At 38.1% G+C, this 24,283-nt stretch overlaps 1 protein-coding gene across 2 annotated transcripts in view; it reads left to right on the forward strand.

Moving 5' to 3' along the window:
* The window catches only part of EPRS1 (glutamyl-prolyl-tRNA synthetase 1), a 116,712-nt gene that overhangs the window by 84,562 nt on the left and 7,867 nt on the right, over positions 1-24,283 (forward strand). For both annotated transcript variants that reach the window (XM_053606388.1, XM_053606389.1), the window contains 11 exons: positions 221-454; positions 2,116-2,378; positions 5,087-5,138; positions 6,050-6,259; positions 7,108-7,180; positions 9,575-9,654; positions 10,153-10,254; positions 10,822-10,977; positions 11,433-11,630; positions 12,811-12,984; positions 15,475-15,635. In XM_053606388.1, the coding sequence (XP_053462363.1) occupies positions 221-454; positions 2,116-2,378; positions 5,087-5,138; positions 6,050-6,259; positions 7,108-7,180; positions 9,575-9,654; positions 10,153-10,254; positions 10,822-10,977; positions 11,433-11,630; positions 12,811-12,984; positions 15,475-15,635 (1,703 nt within the window). The remainder of the gene's footprint in view (positions 1-220; positions 455-2,115; positions 2,379-5,086; positions 5,139-6,049; positions 6,260-7,107; positions 7,181-9,574; positions 9,655-10,152; positions 10,255-10,821; positions 10,978-11,432; positions 11,631-12,810; positions 12,985-15,474; positions 15,636-24,283) is intronic.

The following is a 24,283-nucleotide window of genomic DNA, read 5'->3' on the forward strand; positions in this document are numbered from 1 at the left end:
GGTGATTACTATCATTTTACTGTTTTAGGAAAAATAACTTGAATCTTTCTTTAGCTTTATTTCTATTTTAGGCTAATGATTTAACGTGGGTTTCTCTGTGATTAACTTATTTGTAGGAATGCTTTGTTAATAATTGAATTATTTGCTAATAATTTCTGTAGATATTGAAATGTACAGACATTTCAGAAGATACTTTATCTCTTTTTCTTTTTTACCTTAGGCTAAAATAAATGAAGCTGTAGAATGCTTACTGTCCCTGAAAGCTCAATACAAGGAAAAAACTGGCAAGGAGTACATACCTGGTCAGCCTCCATCATCTCAAAGTTCAGATTCAAGTCCAGTCAGAAACTCTTACCCTGCTGGTCCAGAAACACCAGAAGCCAAAGTACTTTTTGACAAAGTAGCTTCTCAGGGAGAAGTAGTTCGGAAACTTAAAGCTGAAAAAGTCTCTAAGGTTAATATGATATTTTGTTTGTGTGTTTTTGTTTTATACATTTCAGCCTATTTTCTTTGCCTGGAACACTTTCTGTCCCATCAGATCTATAACTAATACTCAGTGTTTCAGTTCTCAACTCTCCTACCTTGCCTTTTAGAGAAACCTTTGTTGATTTTTTTTTTCCCCCTTGAGACAGTCTCACTTTGTTGCCCTCAGTAGAGTGCCATGGCATTATAGCTCACAGCAACCTTGAGCTCTTAGGCTGAAGTGATTCTCTTGCCTCAGCCCCCTGAGTAGCTGGGACTATGGGTGCCTGCCACAACACCTGGATATTTTTAGAGACGGGGTCTTGTTCTTGCTCAGGCTGGTCTCAAAACTGTGAGCTCAGGCAGTCCACTCACCTCGGCTTCCCAAAGTGCTAGGATTACAAGCGTGATACAGGCTACTTTGTTGATTTTTTTATCCCCCAACTAGACTTTACAGGATATTTTCATATGACATACAAAATGCCCTTCCCCTGACATAGTTTGTTTTTTTTTGCAGTTTTTGGCCAGGGCCGGGTTGTTTGAACCTGCCACCTGGTATATTGGCCAGTGCCCTACTCCTTGAGCCACAGGCACCACCCCCTGACATAGGTCTTAAACACACTATATTTTAATTATTCAATTGTCTGTTCTCTGACCTGCTAGATTCCAGAAAAAAAGGGACCTAGGCCCTAGCATCTGTCAGTCTCAAATAGAAGGTTTTATTTGGAGCTGTGGTGTAGTTTGTACTAATTCTATTCTTTATAGGAGTAGGATTTTTATTTGTATAGATTTATGAATGGTAGACAGTAAGTCTTTATAGGTTTTAAAATTCAACTTTTAAATACAAAATTTGATTACTGTTATCTTTATTATTGTGAAATGTTCACCTTATATAATTTAATGGCTCTTTAACATTGAATCCCACAGAACAGGATATATATACCCTTATACCAGTGCTTGTTTGTTGTTGTTTTGTTTTTTGTTTTTTGTTTTGAGGCAGAGTCTCACTTCATTGCCCTTGGCAGAGTGCCCTGAGGCATAGCTTATAGTAAGTTCAAACTCCTAGGCTCAAATGATCCTTTTGCCTCAGCCTGCCAAGTAGCTTTGCCTACCCCAAAGCCTGGCTATTCTTAGAGATGGGTTCTCGCTGTTGCTCAGGCTGGTCTCAAACCGGTGAGCTTAAGCGATCCATGCTCCTTGGCTTCCCCAAGTGCTAGGATTACAGGTACGAGCCACCACACCCAGCCTACCAGTGCTTTCTAATAGAAGTTTCTGCAGTGATGGAAATGTTCTATACTAATACTGTCTAATACAGTAGTCATTAGCCACCTATGGCTATTGAATACTTGGTTGTGGCTGTCATGACTAAGGCAATGAATTTTAAATTTTATTTACTTTAAATTTAAACAGCCACATGTGGTTTGTGACTACTGTTTGGACAGTGCAGTTATAGACTGTTACACTCATCTGCACAGTTCTTTCTGTCACATTCTTTTATTTATTTTTTAGTAGCTAATGTGTTTAATATTCTCTACCTCCCTACCACATCCCCTGCTTTTAGTTTTTTAAAAAGCATTGGACATTGTATTTAATTGTGTGTAAGCAGCGATTTGAATTAAATACTATCTTTTTTTCTCCTTTCTTAAACTAAAGGATCAAGTAGATACAGCCGTACAAGAACTTCTACAGCTGAAGACACAGTACAAGTCCCTGACGGGGGTAGAATATAAGCCTGTGTCTGCCACTGGAGCCGAGGACAAGGATAAGAAGAAGAAAGAAAAAGAAAATAAATCTGAAAAGCAGAATAAGCCTCAGAAACAAAATGATGGTCAAAGGAAAGACTCTTCTAAAAACCAAGGAAGTGGACTGTCGTCAAGTGGGGCAGGAGAAGGGCAAGGTCCTAAGAAACAGACCAGGTAATAAAACTTTGGAACTTTACTTGAAGTGAAGTACAGTTTTGAGTAAATTCAACTGTGAACGTAATTTTTTTAAAACAAATTTTGATTAGTTTATCACATTAAGTCAGTGAATACTAGAGCTATGATGTTAGCAGGTAGCATTTGTTAGTTTTCAATTTAATTTTTGAAATGGGTAGCATATTTATTTGTTTGGTTCAAGAATCTCAGAAAATAAGATCTCAGATTTGCTTTCCATCTTTCCAGTTTCCCTGTCACCATGAGTTGGTAATCACTATTACCAGTTGCTTTTGTATTTGTTGAGGGATTTTTGATTATATAAATAAATACAAATACATATAAATATTTTCCTCCTACCTTTTAGCACAATTGGTAGCCTGATTATACACATTGTTTTGCACCTTTTTTTAAAGATAAGAGTATCACTTTGTCAACTCTCTGTAGAGTGATGTGGTGTCATAGCTCACAGCAGCCTCAAACTCTTGGGCTCAAGTAATCCTCTTGCTTCAGCTTCTGAGTAGCTGGGACTACAGGCACCCACCACAACACCCAGCACTTTTTATCTTTTTTTTTTTTTTTGAGACAGAGTCTCTCTATGTCGCCCTCGGTAGAGTGCTATGATGTTACTGCCTGGCTATTTTTTTGTTACTGTTGTCATTGTTGTTTAGCAGGCCCTGACCAGGTTCGAACCCACCAGCCCTGGTGCATGTTGCTGGTGCTCTAACCACTTAGCTAAGGGGTACTGAACTGATGCTGGTTATTTTTAGAGATAGGGGTCTCCCTTTTGCTCAAGCTGGTCTCAAACTCTTGAGCTCAGGCGATCTGCCTTCCTCATCCTCCCCAAAGGTCAGGATTACAGGTGTGAGCCACTGCTCCCAGCCTGTTTTGCACCTTAGACAGATTTTTTCGAATGAAAATCTCTTTCAGGGATTAAATGAGAACTTCATTCTCAGTAGAATTTTTAAATTAATAGTGTAAATATAAAACAAAGCTGGTTTAAAGACAAAACAGTGGGATGCATGGCCCTTTCAGGCTTTTCCAATCTGTCCAATGACATTTCAGTCATTGATGGACCATGTATATGAAGGTGGTGCCATAAGATTATAAATGAAACACATATATAAACCTGATATGTGTATGTGGCACTTGATACTGACTTACAGGTCAAGTAGAAGTGATTAGTAATCAGTAATGGTTCTGAGACATTTGGTTTTCCATACCAAAAAATATACATATCATCTAGGTTTGTGTGAGTTGTCTCTATATTTGCACAATAACAGTATTGCCTAAAGATGAGTTTCTCAGAATGTATCCACGTTGGTAAGTTACATGTTGTTATCCCCATCCCAACATTGCAGTGAACTTTGTGATAGGTTTTTTTTAAATGGCTTAATAAGAAGAAAAACTGTTATTTAGATACTTTGGTTTTAGATTTGTGTAGCTGAATTTCAAATTCTGCCTGTTGTTTCTCACATCAAACGTAGTATCTTCTTAAATATGAGACTGCAACATTTATTTTTTCCTTTCGCTTCTTGACTGAATGATCAGGCTTATATAATAGTGAAGAGAGGGTACAACTTCAACCTTTTATCTTCTGATTGCTTTTGAAAATGCCAGGTTTCATACAGGCATTTTGGTGAGATGTCTCAAAGTGAAACAATAGAGAATACATTATGCAAATACATTAAAATTTTAAGCCAATAAAGCCTTGTTTGTAAACTCTAAAGATGTACCTTTTATAAAACATAACTAATGAATAGGTCTTCCTTTGTGGATTATGAGACCATGGTTCCTTGAGTAACTGTTGATGTTTCAAGGAAAGGATTATTGTCTAGAGTTGTTTTTTTGTTTTTTTTGAGATAAAGTCTCACTCAGTTACTCTGGGTAGAATGCCATGGTGTCATTAGAGCTCACAGCAACCTCCAAACTCTTAGGCTCATGTGATCCTCTTGCCTCAGCCTCCTAAGTAGCTGGGGCTCCAAATGCTTACCACACTTGGCCCGCCACAATGCCTGGCTGGTTTTTCTATTTTTAGTAGAGACAGAGGTCTGGCTCTTGCTCAGGCTGGTCTTGAACTCCTGAGCTCAACCATCCACCAGCCTCAGCCTCCTAAGGGCTAGGATTACAGATGTGAGCCATCACACCTGGCCTGGAATCATTTTTTATTGTACATCTAGTTTATTTGACAAGTATCTGTCTCTGCAACTTTTACTGTAGTTAAAGGAAAATCTTGTATAATATATGTATGCCTATACTTAATATCACACATAAATGCACATACATATATATATGGACTTTATAGCCTTCACTTTTATTTTTTGGTGTTAACTTTCAGTGAGATTCTGATTTAATAACTAATTTTACTTGGCAAAAGTCTTTTTTTTCATTAGTGGGAGAATATATGTGAATCGTCTGTGTCTCTACTACAAATATATTAAAAAGAACTTGTAAAAGAGTTATCTGCATTAAAATCATTGTTTTTGTTATGTTTGGTTTTTTGTAGATAATACCTCACCATCTTTTAAGAGATAACTCAACTGTTTTATAGGTTAAAAACATTATCTTGGGAATGAATATAGATGAGATGAAAATACAGAAATAGCGTATACTAAAGAAAAGCTTATCTATTTTGAATTCTAGGGTTTTATTTTCATTTGTCTTTAAAGGTCTTGTTGAACTGAAGGGATTTATATTGTTCATATCTGCAGGTTGGGCCTTGAGGTGAAAAAAGAAGAAAATCTTGCTGATTGGTATTCTCAAGTGAGTATGCATTTAGTTGATTTTTATGTTGTAAATTTTTGTAACACCACTTTATGTTTAGATTCTAAAGTTGAGGTACAAAGTTAATAGTATTAATGTCTAATATCTTTAACAATACATAGAAGTCATTTAATAAGTGACAGTTTTCAAAGCATTGTCAGATAAAGTACTGAATTGAAAAGTAGCTCCATGAGATAGTCATTATTTGATTTTTTTTTTAAATAGTGTGGTGAAGGGATTAGTTCAGAGTCGCAAAGGTAACAAATACCAGAGACAAGATTGAAATCCAAGTCTTTCTTTTTTTTTTTCATTTCGATCATTTTATTAATGAGTCTTCAGTGTGAGCAGAGCTCAATGGGAACAGCTCATCTTGACTCCAGGTCGAATGGGGTCACATGGGAGGCTTGATGGGGTTGGAGGATTCACTTCCAAGCTGGCTTACTCACATGAATTGCAATTTTAGCTTCTCCAGGGGGGGCGGTTTGGCTGCCTAACAGAATGCTGGCCTCAGACATTTTACAAGGCAGCTCAGGACTCGAAAGGCAAATCTCCCAAGAGAAGAAGGCAGTAGAAGCATGTTCTTTTTTTGTCAAGCCTCTGCAATATTACGTCTGCTGCATGCTATCCCTGAGGGCGGACATAGAGGTTTGCACAGGTTCAAGGGGAAAAAAACTTCCTCCACAACTCAGTGGGAGAAATGAAATCCAAGTCTCAAGAGTTTGGAACCCAGTTATCTATGTTGTTTCTCCATATACTAAGGTCTGCTTTACTTGCATCGTAACCTTCTTCATTAAGGGAATGTATCAATAGTGGAAGTTCGAGATTTGAATTTTGGTTATCATACTCTTGCCACTTGTACTAGAATTTTGATTCAGTTTAGGTTTTAAAGACAATATTTTTCTTTTAAAAAGGTCATCACCAAGTCAGAAATGATTGAGTACTATGATGTAAGTGGCTGCTATATTCTTCGTCCCTGGGCCTATTCCATTTGGGAAACCATCAAAGACTTTTTTGATGCTGAGATCAAGAAACTGGGTGTTGAAAACAGCTATTTTCCCATGTTTGTGTCCCAAAGTGCATTAGAGACAGAGAAGACTCATGTTGCTGACTTTGCCCCTGAGGTAGGTTAGCTTATTTTATGGTTTTTGAAGTACTCTCTCATAAACGTGAAAGGTTGTTTTCAATAGTGTATAACAACCAATTTAGATGGCGTAGTCGGTGGACAGGGCACTGGCCACATACACTGGCTTCGAATCCAGCCTGGGCCAGCTAAAACAACAATGACAACTGCAAAAAAAAAAAAATAGCCAGGCGTTGTGGTGGGCACCTTAGTCCCAGCTCCTTGGAAGGCTGAGGCAAGATAATCACTTAAGTCCAAGAGCCCGAGAGAATCGCTTAAGCCCAAGAATTTGCTTAAGCCACAGTTTTATTCTCTGTACAGTATACTTCTGTGGTGCTACAGAAGTATACCCAGGGCAACAACTTGACACTCTGTTTCAAAAAAAAAAGAAAAGAAAGCAAAAAGGTTGGGAAAGGGGAGAGAAGGAGGGGGAAAGGAAGAATAAAGAGAGGGAAGGAGGGAGGGGGTGGGAGTCCCCGTGTATTCCCAAGACTGGAATATAAGAGGGACTTTACCTAACAAATGCAGTCAGTGTAACCTGTTTTCTTGTACCCTCAATGAATCCCCAACAATAAAAAATAATTAAAAAAAAAACCAACAAACAATTTAGAGAAATGAAAAGCCATTTTTTGCTAAAAAGTTTTACTTTTACCTCTATGGCAAGTTGTGTCACATTAACTAATTGACTTTTCCTTTTCTCACAGTTTATGTACCTTTCCTTACAGAGAGCAGCAATTATTTTAACTGATATAAGCAAAAGCTGAAATAGAAAAAATTTGCCTGCATTTGTACTGTTGCTGTAGAATGCTGTCAGAAAAAAATGTATCAAAAATGATTTTATTTTACTAGGTTGCTTGGGTGACAAGATCTGGCAAAACAGAGTTGGCAGAACCAATTGCCATTCGTCCTACTAGTGAAACAGGTAAGGTTGGACCTTGGAGCGCAGGAAAAACCTCATTGAAACATTAGAGAAAACTTCTAGGGTTAAATCTCAACTTTTATTTTGTGATATTCATAATCTTGACACTATAAAGTTTAATTCCTGTTGATAAAGATTGAATGGAAACTTAAGTTGTCTAGAATTTTATTTTCTGTACAGTATTCATCACAGAGCTCTTTATCATTAGACATGGGTTTAAAAAAAAACTCAGTTTTTTACTTTGTGCTGTCAGTTTTAGAGCTTTTCACGGAATTTGGGGGAAGGTAATTTTTATTCTTAGAATTGATTATAAAGTTGCAAACACTAACTCTTTTTTTTTTTTTTTGAGACAGAGTCTCACTGTCTTGCCCTCAGTAGAGGGCTCTGGCATCTCAGCTCACAGCAACCTCAAACTCTTGGGCTTAAGCAATTCTCTTGCCTCAGCCTCCCAGGTAGCTGGGACTACAGGTGTCCACCACAATGCCTGGCTATTTTTTTGTTGTCGTTGTCCTTGTTGTTTAGCAGGCCAGGGCCCCGTTTGAACCCTCCAGCCCCGGTGTACGTACTAACCCCTCACTGAGCTATGGGCACCAAGCCAGCACGCACTAATTCTTTATGCCATATTTTCTTTTCAGATTTTGTTAATCATTTTAATAATACTCTTAGATTTACATTCATGTGGGGTTTTTAAAGGTTACTCTAAGTATGTTCATTTATATCATCTATTATTAAAACAATGTTGTGAGGAAAGTGAGGCAGTACTGTTCTATTTTACAGATTAAGAGAGGTCTCTGAAAGATTAAATGATTTCCTAAAATCACACAAAGTTAAATGGGAAAGCCACTGGAGTTTTTAAGCATTTAGGTTTAATGTTTTTCAAAACAATTATCCATTTGTAGAGTGAGGAATGTTTGTTCTTTTTAGATACTTCTAGTGATACTCTTCTACAGTAGATTATTGAAATTATGATACCAACTTCCTTTCTCAGACTATCTTGGCAAAAAAATTTGTTTTGTTTTAGATCATGGGCACCTTCACTTAGTAATAATTTATGACAAGAGCTTTCATACGCTGGGTAGATGTGTAAGATCTAACTTCAATTTTAGTCTAATGTAACTGTACTGGATTCCACAAATTGTTTAAGTTCTCTAAGCTCAGCTGCCACATCTTTGAAATTGAAATTGAGGTTGTAACAGCTACTTCATGGGTTGGATGTGAGAATAATGAATATAAAGAACTTAAGATAGAATACAAGATATACTAGTATTCTTTTTGTTTGTTTTTGAGATGGAGTCTCACCACATCACTCTCGGTAGAGTGCTATGGCATCACAGCTCATAGCAACCTCAAACTCCTGGGCTCAAGCGATTCTTTTGCCTCAGCCTCCCAAGTAGCTGGGACCATAGGTGCCTGCCACAATACTTGGCCATTTTTTTGTTGCAGTTGTCATTGTTGTTTATCTGGCCCTGGCTGGGTTCGAACCTGCCACTCTCTGTAATATACTAGTGTTTTTAAAAACAAACAAAATATGAGAAGTAGTCAAAGTAAATTAAATGGTAAATGTAGATCACATATGAAGAATATAAAATATGGGCCAGGTATAGTGGTTCATAACTTAATCTAGCACTTTTGGAGGCCAAGGCAGGAAGATTTCTTGAGGCCAGAAGTTTGAGGTTGCAGTGAGCTATGATGACACCACTGCACTCTAGTCCAGGCAACAGAGTGAGACCCTGTTTCCAAAAATACATATAAAGACAGTAGAACCTCCATAGTTGACCACCTTCTTAAGTTGACCTGATTTTTGTAGACCAGGAATATGCTAAGGCCTAGTTCCTTATGTTGACTACCTTCATGTCTTGACCAGTTTCTTATAGTCCCTTGGGTGGTCAACTTAACAGAGTTCTATTATATATAAAATACAATGAAGTTCAAGTAGATTTATACACTTTAATAATCTTTATGAAATAGATAATGCTGGGCGGCGCCTGTGGCTCAGTCGGTAAGGCACCCGCCCCATATACCGAGGGTGGCGGGCCCCGGCTGAACTGCAACGAAAAAAAAAAAAGCTGGGCGTTGTGGCGGGCACCTGTAGTCCCAGCTACTCCGGAGGTTGAGGCAAGAGAATCGCTTAAGCCCAGGAGTTGGAGGTTGCTGTGAGCTGTGTGATACCACGGCACTCTACCGAGGGCCATAAAGTGAGACTCTGTCTCTACAAAAAAAAAAAAAAAAGAAAAGAAATAGATAATGCTATTTACTTAACCATTATAAACATTGGAAATAGATTTGCACAAATATACACTTAATTCTTATTTATTATGTTACTGGTTTAAATCTTACCAGATTCAAAGGAGAAATAAAACCCAAGTGATCAACTGCCGCTCTTTTCTTGTCTTTCAGTAATGTATCCTGCATATGCAAAATGGGTGCAGTCACACAGAGACTTACCCATCAGGCTCAATCAGTGGTGCAATGTGGTGGTAGGTATTATACACCCTTCATGAATTCTTTTATTATTATCATTCTGGTTTTTATAAAGAGCTTTTTTGTGTCCTTTTCCTTTTCCTTGAGACAGTTTCACTTTGCTACCCTCAGTAGAGTGCTATGGCATCATACCTCACAGCAACCTCAAAGTCTTGGGCTTAAGTGATTCTCTTGCCTGAGCCTCTTGGGTAGCTGGGACTATAGGCGCCTGTCCCAACGCCCAGCTATTTTTAAAGATGAGGTCTTGTTCTGCCTCAGGCTGGTCTCGAATTCCTGAGCTCAGGCAGTTCACTTCCTCGGCCTAGCAGAGTGCTAGGATTATAGGCGTGAGCTACCATATCCGGCCTTTTTCTTTTCAAAGGTTTGGGAATATGGACACATTTTTGAAATATTTTGGATTACAGTTAGAATTTTTGATTTCTTACCATGGAAAGTTGTTAATAGAAATTGTGAAGTTCTTTTTAATGACCAAATTGTATTCTTGCCTCTTTTAGCGTTGGGAGTTCAAGCACCCTCAGCCTTTCCTGCGTACTCGTGAATTCCTTTGGCAGGAAGGGCACAGTGCTTTTGCTACTTTTGAAGAAGCAGCAGAAGAGGTATAGGAAGTTGTCTTCCTTATTAACTATATCCCATTTCTTTGTTCAGGCTCTGCTATTTTATTTTGTTACTTAAAATTTATATAACACCTATTAAAAGAAAAATCAAATTAATTCAAAAGTACTATATGGGTTTAAGACACCACTTATTGAAATGTTTAGTAAATAAAATACTGTTTTAAACTTCCAGGTGAAAATACTTTTGGACTTTAATGTGTGGAAAAATTATAACCCCATGATTGAAATTAATTACTTTTTAGGAAATTTGTGTGATTAGTGTGTATCTTTAATAAACACGTATTTTCTCTTAATACTCTAAATTGACGTACATTTTAAAAAGTTAATGAAGAACTTTTCATACTGCTTTGTGAACTGTCTTCCTTAATAAATTCACATTGGCTGCTTTCACCTTTTTAGGTATTTATTTTTTTATTTAGTTATTTGTTGTTTAAAGTACTTTTCCCAATGCAGTTAGTTTTAAATAGAGTAAATGTTTTACATACATTCATCTATAATGAGTAATATACTCTAAATTTGAACACATTTACAATTAAAATGTTGATACAGGTCTTGGTGATACTTGACTTATATGCTCAAGTATATGAAGAACTCCTGGCAATTCCTGTTGTAAAAGGAAGAAAGACTGAAAAGGAGAAATTTGCAGGAGGAGACTATACAACTACAATAGAAGCATTTATATCTGCTAGTGGAAGAGCTATCCAGGTATCAGACTGCTGCATAGGATTTATAGGTGACTGTAAGCACAAGCCATGGAAAGATACAGGAATTTCTTCTGTCAGAGAAATAGTCTCTTTTACAGAATAAATATTTCATGTGCTTTCCATATCATAATTTCAAGCAAGTCCCATTTCCGTAAATATTCAAGGTCTGTTAAATCATGACATGTGTTCTAAATTACCAAAGTATGGATTCCTTTTTAACCTTTGTAGGTGAAGTTATTCATGTGAAAGGAGCTACCCAGAGCAAAAAATTTGGAAATAATTTTTTTTTAATAATTCTTGTCTCTTGTTATGCGTATATTTTAAAACTTTATTTAATGTAAAAGGGAGATAAAAGCTCTAGTGCCATTTAAAGGCATGTGGTCTTACAGTAATCATTTGCAAAGTTGTAATAAGTTATTAAAACTAAATTATTAAAACTAAATTTCTCTATTTTAGGGAGCAACATCACATCATTTAGGGCAGAATTTTTCTAAAATGTTTGAAATCATTTTTGAAGATCCAAAGGTACCAGGAGAGAAGCAATTTGCCTATCAGAATTCCTGGGGCCTGACAACTCGGACTATTGGTGTTATGACCATGATTCATGGGGATAACATGGGATTAGTATTACCACCCCGTGTAGCCTGTGTTCAGGTAAGAAAAATATTTCTGCTTATTGTTCATTTTATAAAATACAACTCATATTTAATTACTAAAGGGAATCGGAAAGGGCACAGCTCACAGAAACTTCAAACTCTTACGCTCAAGCGATTCTGTTGCCTCAGCCTCCCAAGTAGCCGGAACTAAAGGTGCCCGCCACAGTGCCTGGCTATTTTGTTGTAGTTGTCATTATTGTTTGGCAGGTCCGGGCAGCTCCCTAGCCACTAAGCTACAAGCGCCAAGCTGGAAAAGGTGATTTTTCTGAATACCATTCTAGTGGATATCTCTGATAATATAAACAACATAGACTATAGTATTGTGTAACTGTATCATTTGCACTGTTTCTTACTCTTTTTTTGTTTGTTTTTGTTTGTTTTTTGAGGCAGTCTTACCATGTCACCTTCAGTAGAGAACATCACAGCTCACAACAACCTCAAACTTTTGGGCTCAAGTGATCCTCCTGCCTCAGCCTCCCAAGTAGCTGGGACTACAGGCATCCGCCACAACGCCCAGCTTTTTGTTGTTGTTGCAGTTGTCATTGTTGCTTAGCATGCCGGGACTGGGTTCGAACCCACCAACCTCAGTGTATGTGGCTGGCTCCGTAATCACCGTGCTATGGGCACCGAGCTTTTCTTACTCTTTTTTTGAGACAGTCTCACTTTGTCGCCCTCAGTAGAGTACTGTGGTGTCACAGCTCACAACAACCTCAAATTCTTGGGCTTAAGCCATTCCCTTGTCTCAGCCTCCCAACAAGCTTAGCTGAGATTATTGGCATCTGCTATAACACCTGGCAATTTTCTTGAGACGGGGTTTTGCTCTTGCTCAGGCTGGTCTCGAACCTGTGACCTCAGTCAATCCACCCTTCTGGCCCTCCCAAGTGCTGGGATTACAAGTGTGAGCCACCTTGCACGGCTCTTACTCTTAATTTTTAAAGGAACTTTGTATAAAACATTTTTAGAAATCATTTTTTGAAGTGGTTTATAATAGGTGAAATGAAGTATAAGTAGGTTAAGTGAAAATGCATGTAGCATGGTAACTGATATGTAGGTCATTAGTAGCTGGTCCATGTTAAGATTCATAGTCACTAGAAGGCTTTGACCCCTGCATATTATATAGTTATAGGACCTCATTACTTTTATATGTTGTTTCATTTGGGAACACTTTTGGATTCTAGGTGGTGGTTATTCCTTGTGGCATTACAAATGCACTTTCTGAAGAAGACAAAGAAGCACTGATTGAAAAATGTAACGATTATCGCAGGCGGCTACTCAGTGTTAGCATTCGAGTTAGAGTTGATTTACGAGAGAACTATTCTCCAGGTTGGAAATTCAACCATTGGGAGCTCAAGGTAAGTTTCTTAGTTGTAACTTTTATCCCTCATTCTCTCAAGTGTTAGGTTTCCTCTATTCTACAAGTTTTCATAAAACTTTTTCATTACTTTTTCTCTATCTTGATAGTTGTAAATTCTTTTCTTAAACTGTATGTTGAGTGCTAACACAATTCATAGCTGTGTAATAGCAATACCTAACATTTATATCTTTGCTAAATTAAAATTGTTTTAGTAGAATCTTATTTTTATTATGTCTCAAAAACAATGATCTTAAAGGCTTTATTTATGATTAATAATCTTATGTGGCTAGTATACTAAAACAATAAATAAATCATTTAAACAGTGAGATCATCCAAATAATGGCATGTGAGCACTACCTAGCTATTATTTTTATAGCTAGTATTTATTGTCTTACTTGTTTTAAATGACCCCTGAGGTAAATCTTTTGTTCTCAAAAAGAAACGTGGTGGGCACCTGTAGTCCCAGCTACTTGGGAGGCTGGGGCAAGAGAATTGCTTGAGGCTGAGAGTTTGAGGTTCTGTGAAATAACTGTGATATAACAGCACTCTACCCAGGGTAACAAAGGGGGACTCCGTCTCAAAAAAAACAAACTTGATTCCTAGGCTGGGCGCCATATGCCTGTAATCCTAGTGCTCTGGGAAGCGAAGGCAGTTGTATTGCTTGAACTCAGGAGTTCAAGACCAGCCTGAGCAAGAGTAAGACCCTGAATCTACTAAAAAAGTAGAAAAACTAGCCAGCCATGCTGGTATGGGCCTGTAGCCTAAGCTATTCTGGAGGCCGAGGCAGAAGAATTGCTTGAGCCCAGAATTTGATGTTGTTGTGAGCTATGATGATGCTATGGCACTGCCCAGGGGACAAGATAAGACTTGATTTCAAATAAATAAACAAACAAACAAACTTGATGCCTAAAATTAACTATGAAAAAGAGTTTTACTATCTATTAGAAAGCATTAGTAATACTTTCAAATATCATTTTAGTTCTCTTTATTCCCAAAAATTCCTGAGAAAAGACATTTTGGGAGCTCTCGATGTATGTTCACTTGAGAATGATTAACTTTGTAAAGTGTGTAAGCGTGTGAGTGATGTATATGTATGTTGTGAGACTCATTCAGATTAATAACGTGAGATTTAGTATACTTTGGTTGTAAGACCCAAACCCAGCAACTCAATCATTCTTCTTCAGTATCCTTTCCCATTATGAAAATAGAAAGGGGGAAATAATATGAGTGAATTAACTACTTTTCTTTTTATTGTGCTAAAGGATTAAGGTAATTTTGTTTTGCTCTTGAAAAGAAATAACAATTTATTTATAACTGAATTCATAACTAGTTACATGGAAAAAACTGTCAATAAAGTATTAATATTTGCCTTCCATCTTGTCTTTAGATTACCTTTCCGACTTTGGCTTTTCATTATCCCCTTTCCTATTCTTCACAGTCACTGTTTTTCCACCTTCATCTTTGCTTATGCTATTTCTTTCATCTGAGTTCTAGGATTTTTTTTTTTTTTTTTTTGAGGCAGTCTCACTATGTCACCCTCAGTAGATTGCTGTGGTGTCACAGCTTACAGCAATTTCAAACTCTTGGGCTTAAGCGATTCTCTTGCTTCAGCCTCCCAAGTAGCTAGGACTACAGGCGCCTGCCACAATGCCCGGCTATTTTTGTTGTTGTTGTCATTGTTGTTTTAGCTGGCCCCAGGCTGGGTTTGAACCCGCCAGCCTCCATATATGTGGCTGTCGCTCTTAACCATTGAGCTATGGGTGCTGAGCCAAGTGAGTTGTAAAAAAAAATTTTTTTTTTTTAAGTTGAGACAGAGTCTCACTATTTTGCCCTTGGTAGAGTGCGTCACAGCTCACAGCAACCTCAAACGCCTGGGCTTAAGCGATTCTCTTGCCTTAGCCTCCCAAGTAGCCGGGACTACAGTTAGCCACCACAATGCCCAGCTATTTTTTGTTGCAGTTGTCGTTGTTGTTTAGCTGGCCCGAGCCAGGTTCAAACCCTCCACCCTCAGTGTATGTGGCTGGCACCATAACCACTGTACCACGGGCACCGAGTCAAGTTGTAAAATATTTTATCATGAAAATGAACTTTCCTGCCTGAACCATGTGAAAATAAGATGCTAACTTGGTACTTAATCATCATGTAGACATGTTTTTCCACGTAATCACAGTACAGCCAGTACAAAGTCAGTGTATTAGCATTAGTACATCACTACCATCTAATTCTAAAACCCTATTCAGGTTTTGTGAGTTGTCCCGTTAGTGTCTGTCATAGAAGGAACTAGTTCAAAATTATGTGTTGCATGTGGTTATCATGTCTTTTTAATTTTTTAGTCTGGAATACTTCCTAAGTTTTTCTTTACTTACCACAATCTTCATAATCATATTTCTTATTAGTTTTTTTATTTATATTTTATGTATCCATGGTTTTCAATATTAGCCTCACTTTTTGATGCATATATGATTTTAATAGCCTTTTTGTTTTATAGGGTGTTCCTATTAGACTTGAAGTTGGGCCGCGTGATATGAAGAGCTGTCAGTTTGTAGCTGTCAGACGAGATACTGGAGAAAAGCTGACAGTTGCTGACAATGAGGCTGAGACTAAACTTCAAGCTATTTTAGAAGACATCCATATTACCCTTTTCACAAGGTAGTTTCTTGTCATTTCTGTCACTTGTCTTCAGATCCTACCTAAACATTAAGATCTGTGTGAAGGAACTTTGGTGTTGATCCAACTAGAAATAATCTTTGCCTTTGAACTCTCATGCTGATTCTTACGATGATTATTTTCTAAGTGCCTCTGCTTCTGACTGGGTTTATAGCAGTGGATTTTCTGTCTCCTGAACTAATTTGAGTTCATTTTAAAGCCAGGCTTTTATGAGATATAAATGTGAAGGATTACGCAGGTGTCCTCAAACTTTTTAAACTATCCCTCAGACTGTTGGCAGGGCCGGACTATAGTTAAAAAAAAAAAAACCATGAACAAATTCCTGTGCACACTGCACATATCTTATTTTGAAGTAAAAAAATAAAACAGGAACAAATACAATCACACCATCTCATGTGGCCCACGGGCCGCAGTTTGAGGATCCCTGGATTAAGGTATTGACTCTCCCTTGCTGGATACACATTGGCAGCACCTAGGAAGCCTTGATAGCTCAGTGGGCCCTTTCCCAGAGATACTGATTTAATTGGTCTAGAGAGGGTCTGGCAACTATACTGTTAAAAGCTCCCCTGGTCGGGTCAGACGCAACGGCTCACGCCTATAATCTCAGCACTTGGGAGGCCGCGGCAGGTGGATTGCCTGAGCTCAGGTTAGAGACCAGCCTGACCAGCCGCAGCCAGAGCGACACCCCATCTCTAAAAATAGCTGGGTGTTGTGGTGGGTGCCTGTAGTCCCAACTACTTGGGAGGCTGAAGCAAGAGGATCGCTTGAGCTCAAGAGTTTGAGATTGCTGTGGACTGTGACACTACAGCACTCTACTGAGGGTGACAAAATGAAATTCTGTCTCAAAAAAATTATAACAATAATAAAAAAAAGTTCCCCGGTGATTATAATGTAGTCAAAGCTGAGAGCTTCCTGATTTGGATAGAAAATAAGGAGTGAAGGAATGGGATGGGGCCTCAGGCCTGTCTTGACCTATAAAGAAGAGAGTCTTTTAAAATCACAGATCTTAAAGTAGGGGTACTAGAAGTTGGTGGCATTAGTATGACACTATGTTTTCTTTCTTGCTCACCTGAAGCACAGAGGAAGGCCCACATTCACTGGGAATAGGAGCTTAATTTGAGAGAGAGTATATAGTGCCTACATCTTATTTATTTCTTCATCTCCTAATGTCTTATGTATCACTAATAATAGGCTTCAGTAAGTCTGGCACTGGAAGGAATGGAACAGTTTTAGCTTTGGCTTTGGTGCTTACTTATGCATCTCTTGGCTTGCTTACCCTAAAATAGGGCAGGTAATAAGTATCTTCAGGGGTTATTTTAAGGATTTGTCTGGCCTACAAAAGATATATGAAGTCTGACAATTAAGATCATGAACTCATCATTGAAAAAGTACTCCATGCCTCATTGAATATCACTGTGGTCACCTTCAAAGTGTTCCCTTGGGAAGCCATGCACCAATGCCAGCGCCTAAACTCGTTTTCTGGAATGGACATCTGAGCTGTTGTTGATGCTCTGAATGTCATCAAAATACCTTCCTTTTAATATTTCCTTTATCTTTGGGTAAAGAAAATGTCATTGGGGGCCGGATCAGGTAAGTAGGGAGGGTATTTGTTCCACTGCAGTTATTTGTTCACTAGGTAAAAACTCCCTCAAAGATGGTGCTGGTACACTTTCATGATGCAAGAGCTGTGAGTTGTTGCCAAAAAGCTCAAGTCATTTTTATCTAATTTTTCAGGCATCCTTTCAGCATTTGCAAATAGTAAACTTGGTTAACTATTTGTCCAGTTGGTAAAAATTCATAATGAACAATCCGGTACCAAAAAAGGTTAGCAACATTGTTATGACTTTTTTTTTTTTTTTTTTTTTTTTAAAGACATGTCACCCTGGGTAGAGTGCCGTGGCATCACAACTCATAGCAACCTCAAACTCTTGACCTCAAGTGTTCCTCTTGCCTCAGCCTCCCAAGTAGCTGGGACTACAGGCGCCCACCAAAACGCCCAGCTATTTTTTGTTGCAGTTGTCATTGTTGTTTAGCAGGCGCAGGCTGGGATCAAACTCCCACCCTCAGTGTATGTGGCTGGCACTATAACCATGTGCTACAGGTGCCGAACCTGTCATGACTCTTGATTTGTACTGACGGATGTGCAGAATTGGCTGACTTCCACTGTGCACTTTGAAGCTTTGTTTCAGGATTGTATTGGTATACCCATGTTTCATCACCAGTGACAACATGACCCAAAACATCATTTTGCCTCTACCTAAAAGGTCTTGGCAAACTTAGACTCTCCTTTGCTTTTGTTCGTTGGTGAGTTCCTTCAGGATCAATTTTGCACAGACCTTTCTAATACCAAGATTGTCCTGTTTATTGATTGATGTTTACTTGGTCTGCTGTGCTTCTCATAGTCAGCCAACAATTTTGACACACAATTCAATGAGGTTTTGCAATGTTTTCATCAGTTAGGCTCTGTACTGGCCACCCTGACCTCTCTTCATCAATGGTGCTTTCTCTCCCCTTACAAAAATGTTTAATCTATTTGTATACTTCTGTTTTCTTCATGGCATTATCCCCATAAACTTGGACTAACATGTCTCTGATTTCACTTATACTGTTGCCAGGTTTAACAGGAAATTTAATGTTTATTCATTGCTCAAATTCAAGCTCCAACATTTCTTGCAATGGCACCCAAAAACATGAAACAACAATAATGAATGCCACTCAGCAAGACAGTACCACACATCAACACAAACACAGCTGTGGACATGGGTATACCTAGATTATGAACCCTTCCCAAGTTGTTTGATAGTGCTGCCAACATGAGTACATGGTAGTAAGTTTGCAAACTTAATTTTCAGACCTTATAATTCATTTGAAGCTTATCTGAACTAAGAACAGGTCTTTCATCAGAGATTAAAGATTAGCAAGCTGCTTCTTATTGCTCTCATTTATATAATGCATTTAGTGCAGTGGTTCTGTTCTAGGGATTCTTTTCAGAATCACCTGGGAGCTTTGGGAATAGAAACATGTCTGAACCTCGCACCTGAATATTCTGATTCATTTGTCTTAAGATAGGTTCTCTTTGGCTGTTCCATTGAGATACTCTGTGTGATTCAGATGCCTATCTCTGAGAAGAAAACCACTGCTTCAGTGGCTAAAAAGCAGTTCTTTCACATTTCTGTTCGGTAAATTTGGTTTAATGTAAATTTCATGAAGATGCATTTTTCCCTTTTCTCCCCAAATTGGCCCTCTTTTAAAGGGTGCTTACACTTTTATAAATTCTTTGAGAATAGTATTTTTCCTTTTTATTTACTGCAGTAATACAAAAAAATTAGGACATTCTGGGTAGGCACTCAGATATGAATATCTACCCTGTGTAAATATTTGCTGGATAAATTTATAATAGATGATATTTTTATAGAAGACATTGTTATCAAGCTTTATCCTATAGTCAAGTTCCCGACTTTTTTTTCCTTTTACATGTGAAATACTTAACTAAATATTTTGTATTTGGTTTACTTTTTTTTTAGACAGAGTCTCACTTTGTCACCCTCAGTAGAGTACCGTGGAGTCTCGGCTCACAGCAACCTCAAACTCTTGGGCTTAGTGATTCTCTTGCCTCAGACTCCAAGTAGCTGGAACTACAGGCGCCCACCACAATGCCAGGCTATTTTTTTGTTGCAGTTGTTATTGTGGTTTAGCTGACCCAAGTTGAGTTTGAACCGGCCAGCCTGGGTATGTGGCCAGCACCCTACCCACACAGCTATGGGCACTGCAGTAATTTTTTGTTCCTATAGTTTTATATATATGAAAATACAGAAAAATCATGAAATACTAAAAAAAAGAAAGGAAAAACAATGCTAGCTGTAATCTCAGTGTCCAGATATAATTAATGAAAATATTGTGGTGTGTTTTCCTTTTTTTCTATATGAGTGGGTGAAAATGAGTATGTGTAGCTAATATTACTTTGCATACACAAACTCAGATTATAATTTTCCACTTAACATAAGCTTGTCTTACTGTTAGGTTTTGATTTCACTTTTTTTTTTTTTTTTTTATTGTTGGGGATTCATTGAGGGTACAATAAGCCAGGTTACACTGATTGCAATTGTTAGGTAAAGTCCCTCTGATTTCACTTTTTTATCTTACACAGTTTAACTATTTATAAAATATAGGTCCTTTGAAAAGATCTAAATTCTAGATGGAATATTATTAGGATAATATTACTTCCACATTATTTAAGGTGTCAAATCATACTGGCTTACAGGTAGAATCTTGTTTTGCCACATTCAAAGAAACTAATATATGAAATAATTTTATTATATCAAGGATATGATAATGTAGACTTTGTTACAGGGATGTCCAACCTTTCTTCTTTCCTGCCATACGTTGGAAGAATAAGAGTTACCTTGGGCCACACAGTCAGGACACAAACACTAACTAATGAAAGCTGGTGAGCAAAAGGAAAGGTCCATGCATACTTTCTGTGACATCTCATACCACAGAGGAGACGACAGTCCTCAAATAATTAGCAGGTGGCCTGCGGCAGGTTGGACACCCTTTGTAGACTGTTTCTAAGATTGGTTAGTTCACATTAGACTGTATGGGTTTTATAATGTCAAATATTTGAACAGTTACTTTTAGTTATTCTTTTAAGAAATTCTACCTAAGTGAAGTAGACTAGGCTGTTGTAACCAAGGGAAGATGAAACTGAGTTTGAAGAATACCTTCCAAATTCTTTCATAGAATTGTGTGAGAACAGGATTGCAGGTCTTCATTTTATGGGCTCTGCTATCCCCTAGCGCGTGTTGCCATTTACATGGTCAAAACTAGATCACAGTCATCTCCAGACTGTTGCTGCTTGGGAAGTGGGAGAATGGCAGGAGCCATGCCCACTGCCTTACTGCTTATGCTTAGGAAGTGGCATATTACTTTCCCTAGATCTCATTGGCTATAATTAGTCATGTGGGCCCATCTCAATACAGAAAAGTCACAAGGAGGGGAGAGGGCACATAGAAAAAGGATGAAGAGGATGAGTAGGGGAGGCCAGTGATTACATTCATATGAGGCCCAGGAAATCGACATTTTACATAAGATAAGGTGAGTGTGTGAAGAAAATGAGGGAGTGAAGAATCAGTTATGTAGCTGTCCCAGGGTAGGTAGAAGAATGACGATCTTATCTTTATTCTATACCTGGGAATAAACTTGTAATCAGCCTTATTTGTGTTGAATCTAATGGACTTCTTAGTTTTAGGAGCTAGATTTAACCTTTAGACCTAAAGTTACAATTTGCATGTCCTTGTTTATAGGAAAGCAGCAAGGCATTTCCTTGTGAATGGTCTGTGGGGGCAGTCCTTGTAGATGGAGATGTCTGAGGCCTTTTTACTTTTCCTCGGAGGTTTGGCTGAAGCATTAAGTTGGTAACAGGTTTCTTTTAGAAGGGAATGGTATTCCATGACAGAGTCTGGGAGCTTAACTTTCCCTTTTTCATAAGGAGTTTGGGAAGGGGTGTCATAAGGTTTTGTTTTGTTTTGTTTTACAAGAGGAAACATTTTGCAGACAGCTAGCATCTCTGGCAGAGTTTCATGGTTTTAGCTCTGAGATTCAGAAAAGAACAAATATGTCTTCTCTACCCGAGTGACCACCTATGAGTCAGCCTCATGTAACATGTTACTTTGAATGTGGAACAGAAGAGTATTTATTTGCATTTTAAAAACCCAAGATTCCTCAAAAAGAGTCATATGTAGTTGTGAAAGTATCTTGAATAAGTTACATTTCTGTGTTTGTTTGTTTTGAAAACGTTTTTAAGCCTTTGTGTTTAACTCAGTAGCCTACATGGTAGTTAGACTTACTAGAGTATTTTTTTTGTTGTTGGGGATTCATTGAGGGTACAATAAGCCAGGTTACACTTGCAATTGTTAGGTAAAGTCCCTCTTGCAATCATGTCTTGCCCCCATAAAGTGTAACACACACCAAGGCCCCACCCACCTCCCTCCTTCCCTCTTTCTGTTCCCCCCCCATAACCATAATTGTCGTTAATTGTCCTCATATCAAAATTGAGTACATAGGATTCATGCTTCTGCATTCTTGTGATGCTTTACTAAGAATAATGTCTTCCACGTCCATCCAGGTTAATATGAAGGATGTAAAGTCTCCATTTTTTTTAATGGCTGAATAGTATTCCATGGTATACATATACCACAGCTTGTTAATCCATTCCTGGGTTGGTGGGCATTTAGGCTGTTTCCACATTTTGGCGATTGTAAATTGAGCTGCCAATAAACAGTCTAGTACAAGTGTCCTTATGATAAAAGGATTTCTTTCCTTCTGGGTAGATGCCCAGTAATGGGATTGCAGGATCAAATGGGAGGTCTAGCTTGAGTGCTTTGAGGTTTCTCCATACTTCCTTCCAGAAAGGTTGTACTAGTTTGCAGTCCCACCAGCAGTGTAAAAGTGTTCCCTTCTCTCCACATCCATGCCAGCATCTGCAGTTTTGAGATTTTGTGATGTGGGCCATTCTCACTGGGGTTAGATGATATCTCAGGGTTGTTTTGATTTGCATTTCTCTAATATATAGAGATGATGAACATTTTTTCATGTGTTTGTTAGCCATTCGTCTGTCGTCTTTAGAGAAAGTTCTATTCATGTCTCTTGCCCATTGATATAGGGGATTGTTGGCTTTTTTCATGTGGATTAATTTGAGTTCTCTATAGATCCCAGTTATCAAGCTTTTGTCTGATTGAAAATATGCAAATATCCTTTCCCATTGTGTAGGTTGTCTCTTTACTTTGGTTATTGTCTCCTTAGCTGTACAGAAGCTTTTCAGTTTAATGAAGTCCCATTTGTTTATTTTTGTTGTTGTTGCAATTGCCATGGCAGTCTTCTTCATGAAGTCTTTCCCCAGGCCAATATCTTCCAGTGTTTTTCCTATGCTTTCTTGGAGGATTTTTATTGTTTCATGCCTTAAATTTAAGTCCTTTATCCATCTTGAATCAATTTTTGTGAGTGGGGAAAGGTGTGTATCCAGTTTCAGTCTTTTACATGTAGACATCCAGTTCTCCCAACACCATTTATTGAATAGGGAGTCTTTCCCCCAAGGTATGTTCTTGTTTGGTTTATCAAAGATTAGGTGGTTGTAAGATGTTAGTTTCATTTCTTGGTTTTCAATTCGATTCCAAGTGTCTATGTCTCTGTTTTTGTGCCAGTACCATGCTGTCTTGAGCACTATGGCTTTGTAGTACAGACTAAAATCTGGTATGCTGATGCCCCAGCTTTATTTTTGTTACAGAGAACTGCCTTAGCTATACGGGTTTTTTTCCGGTTCCATACAAAACGCAGAATCATTTTTTCCAAATCTTGAAAGTACGATGTTGGTATTTTGATAGGAATGGCATTGAATAGGTAGATTGCTTTGGGAAGTATAGACATTTTAACAATGTTGATTCTTCCCATCCATGAGCATGGTATGTTCTTCCATTTGTTAATATCCTCTGCTATTTCCTTTCTGAGGATTTCATAGTTTTCTTTATAGAGGTCCTTCACCTCCTTCGTTAGGTATACTCCTAGGTATTTCATTTTCTTTGAAACTATGGTGAAGGGAGTTGTGTCCTTAATTAGCTTCTCATCTTGACTGTTATTGGTGTACACAAAGGCTACTTAGACTTGTGGACATTGATTTTATATCCTGAAACATTACTGTATTTTTTGATGACTTCTAGGAGTCTTGTGGTTGAGTCTTTGGGGTTCTCTAAGTATAAGATCATGTCGTCAGCAAAGAGGGAGAGTTTGACCTCCTCTGCTCCCATTTGGATTCCCTTTATTTCCTTGTCTTGCCTAATTGTATTGGCTAGAACTTCCAGCACTACGTTGAATAGTAAAGGTGACAGAGGACAACCTTGTCTGGTTCCAGTTCTAAGAGGAAAAGCTTTGAATTTTACTCCATTCAGTAAAATATTGGCTGTGGGTTTGTCATAGATAGCTTCAATCAGTTTTAGAAATGTGCCACCTATGCCTATATTCTTCAGTGTTCTAATTAGAAAAGGATGCTGGATTTTAGCAAATGCTTTTTCTGCATCTATTGAGAGGATCATGTGATCTTTATTTTTGCCTCTGTTAATATGGTGGATAACGTTTATGGACTTGCGTATGTTAAACCAGCCTTGCATCCCTGGGATGAAGCCTACTTGATCATGATGAATGACTTTTTTTTTTTCCTGGCCAGGGCTGGGTTTGAACCCGCCACCTCTGGCATGTGGGACCGGCGCCCTACTCCTTGAGCCACAGGCGCCGCCCGATGAATGACTTTTTTGATGATAAGCGGTAATCTACTGGCTAGGATTTTGTTGAGAATTTTTGCGTCTATATTCATGAGGTAGATTGGTCTGAAATTCTCCTTTTTGTTTGGGTCTTTTCCTGGTTTTGGTGTCAGGGTGATGTTTGCTTCATAGAATGTGTTCGGGAAGATTCCTTTTTCCTCAATTTTTTTGGAATAATTTCTGCAGTACAGGAATAAGCTCTTCCTTGAAGGTTTGATAGAATTCTGGAGTGAAGCCATCTGGACCAGGGCATTTTTTCGTTGGAAGCTTTTTTATTGTTTCTTTGATCTCAGTGCTTGAAATTGGTCTGTTCAGGAGCTC

This window comes from Nycticebus coucang, chromosome 10, assembly GCF_027406575.1.
Source record: "Nycticebus coucang isolate mNycCou1 chromosome 10, mNycCou1.pri, whole genome shotgun sequence".
NCBI classification, from domain to species: domain Eukaryota; kingdom Metazoa; phylum Chordata; class Mammalia; order Primates; family Lorisidae; genus Nycticebus; species Nycticebus coucang.